The sequence below is a fragment of the Cupressus sempervirens genome, chromosome 5 (genome assembly GCF_028749045.1).
Source record: "Cupressus sempervirens isolate cs-2001-9-10 chromosome 5, ASM2874904v1, whole genome shotgun sequence".
Taxonomy (NCBI): Eukaryota; Viridiplantae; Streptophyta; class Pinopsida; order Cupressales; family Cupressaceae; genus Cupressus; species Cupressus sempervirens.
Window position 1 is genome coordinate 983,607,345 of NC_143122.1, and position 10,061 is coordinate 983,617,405.

Genomic DNA, 10,061 nt, shown 5'->3' on the forward strand with positions numbered 1-10,061 from the left:
GGGTAAAAATATTGTAAATGGTGGTCAATAGTCCATTATGACATGTTTGTAAGATCAGCACAAAAGTGTAAGATCAAAATGTTCAAAATGAAAAAGTTGCTTAAAAACCTTAAAACTTTGCAAAAAGTGCAAAAAGGGTTAAAAGCATGTAATAGGTTGGTTCAAAAGTTGGTTGGGAAGCTGTAAACTACCAAAATTCTATAAAATCATTGTAATGGTCGTTCCAAATCAATATGAGAAGAAGGAAACATTTTGGAGCAATTCTAATATAGTTATTTTGATTGGTGTATTCAAGACTTGTTGTTTTGATAGGTGTTTCAGTTTTTGTATTGTTTCCAAGCCTTGTATGGCCATGTAAGGTCTAGAAATCATATATAATCTGTATATTTGGACAGCAGGATGAATAATATTCCTTCTTTTTTTTGTTTGGATTAATTCCATTAAGTTTTGAAGAAATTATGAGCATTTTGGTAAAAGTGGTTGTCTGCAGATTTGAGAATCCTTGGCAATAGTCATATTTCAGGGTTTGGTACGGGCTCATTTGGAATCACTAGACAAGCCATTTGTAATAAGTTATCAAAATTGTTCAAAGATGTCTTAATATGGTCAATAAGGTCAAAATGTGTTTGTAAACTGAACGAAGGGTAAAAATATTGTAAATGGTGGTCAATAGTCCATTATCACATGTTTGTAAGGTTAGCACAAAATTGTAAGATCAAAATGTTCAAAAAAGTTGCAACTTTTAAACTTTGCAAAAAGTGCAAAAACGGTTAAAAAGCATGTAATAGGTTGATTCAAAAGTTGGTTGGGAAGTTTTAAACTACCAAAATTCTATAAAATCATTGTAATGGTCGTTTCAAATCAATATGAGAAGAAGGAAACATTTTGGAGCAATTCTAATATAGTTATTTTGATTGGTGTATTCGAGACTTGCTGTTTTGATAGGTATTTCGGTTTTTGTATTGTTTCCAAGCCTTGTATGGCCATGTAAGGTCTAGAAATCATGTATTATCTGTATATTTGGATAGCAGGATGAATGATATTCCTTCTTTTTTTTTGTTTGGATTAATTCCATGAAGTTTTGAAGAAATTATGAGCATTTTGGTGAAAGTGATTGTTTGCAGATTTGAGAATCCTTGGCAATAGTCATATTTCAGGGTTTGGTACGGACTCATTTGGAATCATCAGGACCTCTAAATAGATTCATTGGAAAGATATGTGAATCCACTTCCATATCTTTTTGGTTTGAGTCATTTTCATTCTAATTTGTGAAAGTTATACATCTCTTAGTGAAAACTGCTTTTTAAATACCTTCAATAGAGTTGCAGGAAATTATTTATGCTCACATAATGATTTATACATTGAAAAAAAAAAATGCCTTACATTTGCAGAAACTATATTCATAGATGGTTACTATGAAATTGGTTTGGAATCATTTGGATTTGTCTTAAGAAAGATATTGGATGCCCTAAGCAGGGTTACAAGTTTTGTTTCTGGTTTATGATAGTGAAAATGTGTTTCGGTAAAGAGACCATAACTTGTAATAGGTTTATTGGATTGGGCTCAGATTTGGATATGTTTTAAAAGGACTAATTTAGAACAACTCCTCCAAAGAGTTTTGCAAGAAAATATCAAAAACGAAAATTATGAATAATAGACTCTCGAATAGAAGTCAGACCATGTGAATGGTGAAGTATTGATTAACTTGAGTTGAAATATATTTTGTTTTACCTCATGAGATGCCTCTAATTAATGGAATTATTTAGTGGATGTTGAAGGGACCAGCATGTATCCCATTTATTGATTTGTTTCTATGATGCTCTAAATCACATTGGTGTAAAATGTCATGGTTCTTTGTTGAAGTCTTTGAGTTGATCCTAATTCCTTGATGGAGTACCAAACTTTTGTGAATCCCTTGAGTTGAATTAGTGTTCCTTAAGGGTCCGTTTGTTTCATGGAAGATGACAGGAATTGGCTTTTTCATAACCCGGATTTGAATTTTTTTGTGTTTGTTTCAAAATTGGCAAATTGGAATTGGAATTTGCGACTTCTAATTTAGCCTCAAAACTAGATTTTCCAACTTCCTACTAGCAAGTAGGAATTGAAAATCAAAACCTAGTTATGTTTTTTGAGGAGTGTAAAAACAATAGATTGGACTACTTTTTGGAGTTTTCCTTCAACTCCAAGCTTACGCATAAAAATGTGCACACTCATCTTCAGAGTGAAACAAACGGTTCAAGTAAAGTCTCAAAAATAGGAATGAAGATTTGCAAAACTTTGATTTGGCTAAATCGAGAATTGTAGAAATCTTGATTTCTACAATTCCATGAACCAAACGGACCCTAAAGGTGTAACAAAGGGCTCTGAATCACCATGGATGTAGCTGCTGGAGGTTGGGTAGCTAAACCATGTAATAGAATGTCCAAGAAGGTGGCTCAGTAAGGTGTTGGGCATTGGAAAGCAATTCCCATGAACTCCCAAGATGTGCTTTTTCTGTTAGTGTTTTGTGCTTCTGCTATAAGCCTGCTGCACCCCTGCCTGGATTGTCAACACAGCCATTTTGGTATGCTTTGCAGTTATGTTTCTCTTGTTCATTCATTGGGCTGGGACCATTGTTGTGGCTGCCAGAGGTTGGGCAGCGAAATCATATAACAGGATGTCCAAGGAGGTGGCTGAGTAAGACATTGGGCATTAAAAGCACCTTAGCTCCCATTAAATTATTTGTGTTTTCCTACTTTCTTTTTGTATGCTTGTCTGGCTAGTGTTTCTGCTTCTGCTTTAGGCCTGCTCCATTCTGTGTGGAGCTCTCAACACAGGCCATTTTGGTTTGGTTTATAATTATGTTGCTCTTGTTCATGCACTGGGCTGGGACCCATTAATACTCCAAAAATAAAAGGCAAAAATAATATGAGGAATGATCCAAATTAGCACTGACCACAAAGAATTGTTTCAATCTTCAAAAAGTAAGGGATTCTGAAGTGTAGTCAAAACAACTCACATCTACCAACAGATGTAGAATAAGGACAAAATAATAATAGAGAGATATTAGTGACTGCCCTGAAGAATGAGAATTCCAAACTCTCCTTCTTTTTTGGTTCTCAATAAACAATGCCAGAATTGGACAAACAAAAAGAAAAAGTGAGCACCACATCATGATCAAAATGATCTAGAAGAATCTGTACTCTGCTGGATGTCATTACATTTACACATCTGAGATCCAAATGCCTTTGACATCTTCTATCTAAGCCTGAGGCCTAATATAATTTTAATTTGTAGAACATGTTGCACTTTTCTATAAGCTACTTGACAAGAAGTCAACAGGCACTGAACAATCCTTAAAGTAATCTGAAAAACTGCAACAATATTGATCTTAATCTAACATTTAAAAAACATTAAAATATCCAGATTCATGCTTAATAAAGGAATTATGTAATCACAATTCATATAGCATGTTTGTATTGAATTATTTGGGAAGAGTGATAACTACTACATCCAACTTTAACCAAAAACAAGGAGTTTGGAATGTTTAAAGGTTTTCTTAAGGAGGTTGATAACTTAAGAATATTTAGAAAGGTACTTCACATGGGTACTATTCAAATAGCATGTTTGCACTGAATTATTTGGGAATAGTGATAACTACTACATCCAACTTTAACCAAAAACAAGGAGTTTGGAATGTTTAAAGATTTTCTTAAGGAGGTTGATAACTTAAGAATATTTAGAAAGGTACTTCACATGGGTACTATTCAAATAAAACTGTCGAAAACAAATGCCCGTTGTATTCTTATCTTGAATATTTTCTGATTTAAATAAATATTTACAATTAAAATATATTTGGCATACCTTTAGGATCTTGCATAGATATGAATAATTCATTACAACGTGCAGAAATAAAGTTTGAAGAATAACTATTTATATCAGTGACAGAAAATTTTTACCTGCTTCAAGCACCAACGCATCTGGTGTGATGCTATGATTGCAGAAGATTTTGATGCACTGGGAAGGAATTCATCCACACCATCATCTTTATAGTTACTGCACGTACTTTTAATTGCATCTTTCAACAAGGGCATTGTTATGGGCATTAATTCTAGGATTAATCTCTTATCGTAACTTATTTTGGTCAAATCCAAACCCTTATCACAATACGAGATCTGGTAACTGGTAGAAACTTTAATTAGATTTTGCTCCTGATCAAAATAAACAGTTTTTGATAAATCCATGATTGCCCTTGCTGCAAAATCAGACAAATCGTTTGGTATCCATGACATCATAATCCCAGCATCACCATCAGCAGATGCAAGTGCCGCACAGCATAAGAAGAAGTCTGTAATGTCTTGTAATTCTAGACTGTCCTCAAACCACTTCCCATCCTTTGCTGGTAAAAGAAGATTGAGAGCGGACTTTATTTCCACACTTTTTTCATCAACTTGAGTTATTCTCAACATCTCCCTTAATTGACTGGATAACCTGATGCATAAAGATTTGTGAGTTGGGAGCCAGAGAAGACGAGCAGCAGCTTGTGAAAAAAATTTACTATACTGCCAACCAAAATCTTCAATCTAGAATGACAATAACATAGGACTTTAAATTTCAACCTAGTGTGTGACAGTAATTATGTTCTCATCATTTGCTACACAATAGAACAAAAACTGATTTTCTAAGAAACAGTTGCTGCTAGCTTCTGGCCATTACTAATTTTCAGAAATAATTTATAGAGTACTTTATTTAGACAATAGAAATCAATATTTTATACTTATAATTCTATAGCACTCAAACTAAATATACCAATAGGCATGTTTGTATCTCCAATTTTTGGGGGAACACCAGTAAGTCCAAAAATGCTGTTCATCTATTCTTCACAAGGCAATCTGGAATTGGCAGCTACAGGTCAAATGTTTAAAAAGTGCAGCTTTATACCACTGAAAGAGTTGGCACCTCTTGTGTCTTTTAAGATTTCTTCAATGTCTATCAGGATAAACCTGAATTGTCTGTAGAAGTACAAGTTAATCTCTTCCCTGTTTTCCTCCCATTTGCTCCATCATCTAGGGAGCTTTCTTATGTGTGGAGTTGCAACTGATTGACAATTCGAACAAAAATAGGGAAAAAAATAAAGAAATTAAACTGCCTATGTAATACTGCTCTACACTCCTGATCTGCATACAGTAATATTGGTAAATAGATCGCCACCCATGGATCCATTGGTTCTCCCCGAGACCTCTCCCTCTGCCATACTTCTCTGAAACTTATAATGCACAGTAATACATACAGAAATGTGAAATAAAAAATATGCTCGCACAAGAGAGGAAAAGTGGAAAAATATAGCTCAGAAAACATTTGTGATCTTACCTAACTTCTATTATCATCCAACTAGGATAGGCAGTAGAGATGGTTGAGAGAATCAAGCATTGGGATCATTTTCATGTTGTGTAGATCCTTCTTCTATAAAGAACTAATGTGACTTTTACAAATTTCAACAATAATTAATATTAAATGGAATCTATAATCTCTGGTGATAACGTGTCTCCAGGAGCAAGCTCTTCCATGTAGCTTTTGATCCATAATGACCATAACAAATAGTTGACTAATAATAATAATCTACTGAAGAAAGGCACTATGTACCCTTCATCTAGATCTTTGAGTTAAATAAATGAGCAACTCATGCAGTTACGTTTTCAAAATTTTCATCATTAAGGGCAATAATACATTGTTGACGATTAATAATAATCTACTGAAGAGAGGCTCTATGTACCCTCAATCTAGTTTTAAGTTGAACAAGCAGGCAACTTGTCCAATTGCCTTTATTTTTCAAAGCCTGTGAATAATAAACCCCTCCTGAATTAGTTTTTGAATCCTATCATTGTCTCTCTATGAAGAGTGTGATTTTCTTTGGTTCCTAGCAGAGCTGATCTCTTTCTTCAACCCTCTTCAATATCTAGACTGATTAACTTGAGCATTTTATTGGCCAATATATTTAAGCGGATGATGGTTACCTACTGCACCGTTTCTTGACAATAATATTGCTCTTTGCCAATAATGCCCTTTCTAAGATTCATGACTTTTGCCAACTTGTGGTGACCCTCGATTTTAACCTCGAGACCAAGCTAAAAGTAAATTCGAACTTGCCAATCCACCTACGCCACATCCCATATATACCTTTATGTTATAAAAATTCAGCATAACAAACTAGTGGGTTGCATTTTAGCCCCACTATTAAAACATGCTGCAATTATAAAAAAAATGAAGCTAGGGGAGGAACAAGAAAACCCAATAATAATTTAACAAATGAAATCCAGATACTGAGAGTAAACAAAATCAAATTTCTTAATATAATCAGTGAAAACAAACTAACTACACACATTCTTCAATAGTCATAAAACTAAATCATAACGTATCTAGAAATATGAAATATTATATTGATTTGCAGAGCCTCCTGATTGACGAGTTTACTTACCGTATAAGTTTTTGTCGGAGATTTGTACGGTTATCTATTCCTTTGTCGTCTTCGCTACCCATTTGCTCGGCTGCATAGATTGCTTTCTCCATAATTCACCGTCCCTCTGTATATTTCAGATGTTGAATTGTCTGTAGCTGTGAAACGGTCGCAAATCACTCGGGGCTAACTGATATCATAGTTAAATCCAATAGTTTACTCGTCAAAACCGATGCCCTAGTTTGCCCCTGTCGGTCCAGCAAGAGTTTGGCTGTTCCACAGCCCTTCAGTGCATCATAATGTTGATTTTTGCACAATCTCGAGCTTGGGCAAAGCACAACTAGAAAGAGGAATAAGCCTTACGTGTTTGTAGCCGTTGGTTTTACAGCCATAGGAGCAGAGAAATTCTGAATTTGGCTTCTACCGTTCCAATTTTTCCAAATGCGGGCCGTGTATTTTACCGCGCCGAAATGCAGGGTGAAGGCTTAACAGGGTACTCTAAAACATTTTATTTATCAAGGAAAAAGCAAACTAAAAATAATGTTATGCTACCCAATGTTTTGAATATGCTAAGAAACTTTATGAACTGGAGTGGGACAGCCATCTTTGGTCATCAATATTATAAATCTTTTCACTATGTAAGAGATAAAGATAGGGATTAAGAAGTTGAGTGGACATAAAGCGAAAGACTTTGTTGAGCTTCAAGTAAAATATCTGAAGTGGGGTATGAAAACTCTTTCACTGCACATCACTGAAATTTTCAACAAAATCTGCCAAGAAGGGTTTCTGAAAAATTGGACAATCAGCCTTGCAATACCACTTTTTAAGAGTGGTGATGTAAACAACCCCTCCAACTACAGGACTATAATGATCAATCCCCTCTTTGCTAAACTTTTTGGCAAAATAATAGGAACTAGGATCAGCGAATGGGTAGAAGAAAATCATAAACATGCTAAAGAGTAAGTTGGTTTTAGGCCAAAGCACTCAACAGTGGATCACTGTGTCACTCTGAGACACGTTATTGAAAAAGAGTGGGAGAAAAAAGAAGAGGTTTTTTTGTTGCTTTGTTGACTTTAAAAAAGCTTTTGACACTGTCCCTAGGGATAAGCTTTGGCTCAAGATGGAAGAATTGGGGATTCCTATGCATCTCAGAGTTGTTGTTCATAGGATGTACGAAGAGGTGAAAGTCAAAATCAGAACTTTAGATGGCATTTCAAAATGTTTTAGGAGCGATATCGGAGTCAAACAAGATTGCCCTTTATCTCCTACTTTGTTTGGTTTATAAATTGACAAACTAGAAGAGTGGTTAAACATGCAAAAGGGTGAAAGCATTCAGCTAAGTGAATTTGTTATAAAGTTGTTCCTATATGCGGACGATCTCATTTTGATTGCAAAATCTACCTCTAGTTTGCAAGATCATCTATCTTCTCTTGAGAGCTTTTACAAAATGGTTGGGATGCAGGTCAATATCAGCAAGACTAAGGTTGTGATTTTTTCTAATAATAAAAAACAACATCAACATGAGTTTTATTATAACGGAAGTGTTCTTGAAGAAGTTGCGGAGTATAAATACCTTGGCATCGATTTCAACAAAAAACTAAGTTGGTCTAGTTGCAGGAATACAAGGACATTAGGTGGGTGGAAGGCTTTTTATGCTCTTCAGAACAGGTGCTGTGAAGCGGAGTTGTGGGATTGGAAAACTATCCAAACTTTGTTCGGTCTTCTTATGTTGTCAATTGTTCTTTACAAGTGTGAATTATGGGCCAACAACACTACTATAGCACAATAGAAACAAATCAAAGGAATCCAAAAGCGTTTGATGGCAAGCAAGTTTAAAATCAAAAACATTATTCCATATGACATCATGCTAAGTGAAATGGGGGCTGCTCATATGGAGGCACTTGCTATGGTTCGCCTTTTAAGCTATCTAAAAAGAATCAAAAAAATGGAAGAGGATAGATGGCCTAAAGTTGTCTTTAGTGATACACTATGTAAGCAAAAAAGGACATGGATGCAACAAAACATCAAATGGATGAGTAAATGGAATATTCAATTCAATATGTGCCCCACAAATAATAAAGAAATAAAGGTCTTTGTTATGGAGAAATTCTACAAGAGAAATTGGGGAAGTGAGATCGGGAGGAAGAAAATATATTATGTAAATGAGTTCAATCCCATTGGTGATCAGCTCCAAAAAGCATACATAGGAGCCAACAGTTCTTAGAGGGCTAAAATTCTTATTACTCAGCTGAGAACCAACTCTCACCAACTTTGTTGTGAGACCGGGCGTTGGAAGAGGCCAAAAGAGGCTTGAGAAGAGAGAATTTGCAGATTCTACAATTTTAGGAAAGTGGAAACTGAACAGCACTTTATTTTAGAATGTGAGGCCTACAAGGACAATAGATATAAATTTGCGGATACTATATGTGACAGTTCTTGGCATAACCTATTTAACGAAGAGTATATTGAGCAATTGGGTGGGCTCATCATCATCCTACACAAGAAACAAACGGATCTACTTAAGTCTGCTTAAGTTATCTTGTTGTCCCATAGGCTATTTTTAGCCTCACGGACGTTAAAATTTTATCTATCAATCTATCTATCAATGAATATAATGTATGTTTTAATAATTTATAATATTTAATTTATCAATGAATGAATGTTTTAATAATTTGTAAGATTTAATTTATCAATGAATGTTCTAATAACTTCTACGACATCTGATTACAACCTTATCTTTATCTTCTTTTATGTGTGATATTATCTCAATTGACTGATTTTGTCCTCTTCAAATGAAATAAACTATGACTATTTTGGATTTTCAAGATGATGTCATCGTAGGCATAGATGTCTTCATTCTAAAAATGTCTCAGTATCATTCTTTTTGAATGGCACCCATCCTAACGAAGATTCAAGTATGCTCTCTACATATTTCTTTGAGCTTTTTCCAATCTACTACTCTTACATAAAAAAAAAATAGTTTTTTCAATTCTCATTCAACTTTCAGCTCACTTTGAGAAATATTCTAATGAAATCTTGAGATTTCTTGAAGTAAAAACAAAACTTTAGTAAAAAATTTCAATTTAATTATTTTTTATAAATAAAATTTAATAAAAAATTAAATGATTTAATAATATTATTATAATAAAAGGCAAGAGCATATAATGCATCGGTAAATTGCGAGCCTCTCATTGGAGAGGTCTTGGGTTCGAATCTACTCACGATTAACACATAATAATGATTAGTCTTAATAATAATAATAAATAATCCAAGGCTTCGGCTGTTTACCTATCAAAAAATAATAATAATTAAAATAAATTTATAAATTAACAAGTGTCACATAGTGGTTTCTATATGTCTTAATATTTGTATTGACCTAATTAATATAAATAAATTTATTAATATTTTTAATAAATTTAATATAATATGAGGCAAGAGCCTACAACACAATGGTAACTTGTGAGCCTCTCAAGTGGGAGCTCTTGGATTTGAATTCACTTAACACATAAACATAATTAATTACAATAATTAATCTAGGCTTCGGCTATTTACCGATCAAAAAAATTAATATAATATGGTTCATATGTTATATTAATAATAATTATATTTTAATTAATCTAGGATTTGA

The 10,061-nt window shown here is 34.0% G+C and overlaps 1 protein-coding gene across 2 annotated transcripts in view; it reads right to left on the reverse strand.

Moving 5' to 3' along the window:
- LOC149559224 (uncharacterized protein At2g39910-like) overlaps positions 1-6,987 on the reverse strand; it is a 133,331-nt gene extending 126,344 nt beyond the window's left edge. The window contains exons 1-2 of one of the 2 annotated variants that reach the window (XM_089833149.1): positions 6,455-6,987; positions 3,939-4,470 (exon numbers count right to left, since the gene is read on the reverse strand). In XM_089833149.1, the coding sequence (XP_089689275.1) occupies positions 3,939-4,470; positions 6,455-6,546 (624 nt within the window). In that variant the 5' untranslated portion in view covers positions 6,547-6,987. The remainder of the gene's footprint in view (positions 1-3,938; positions 4,471-6,454) is intronic. The other variant, XM_089833150.1, reaches the window with a different exon arrangement.
- Between the last annotated feature and the right edge of the window lie 3,074 nt (positions 6,988-10,061).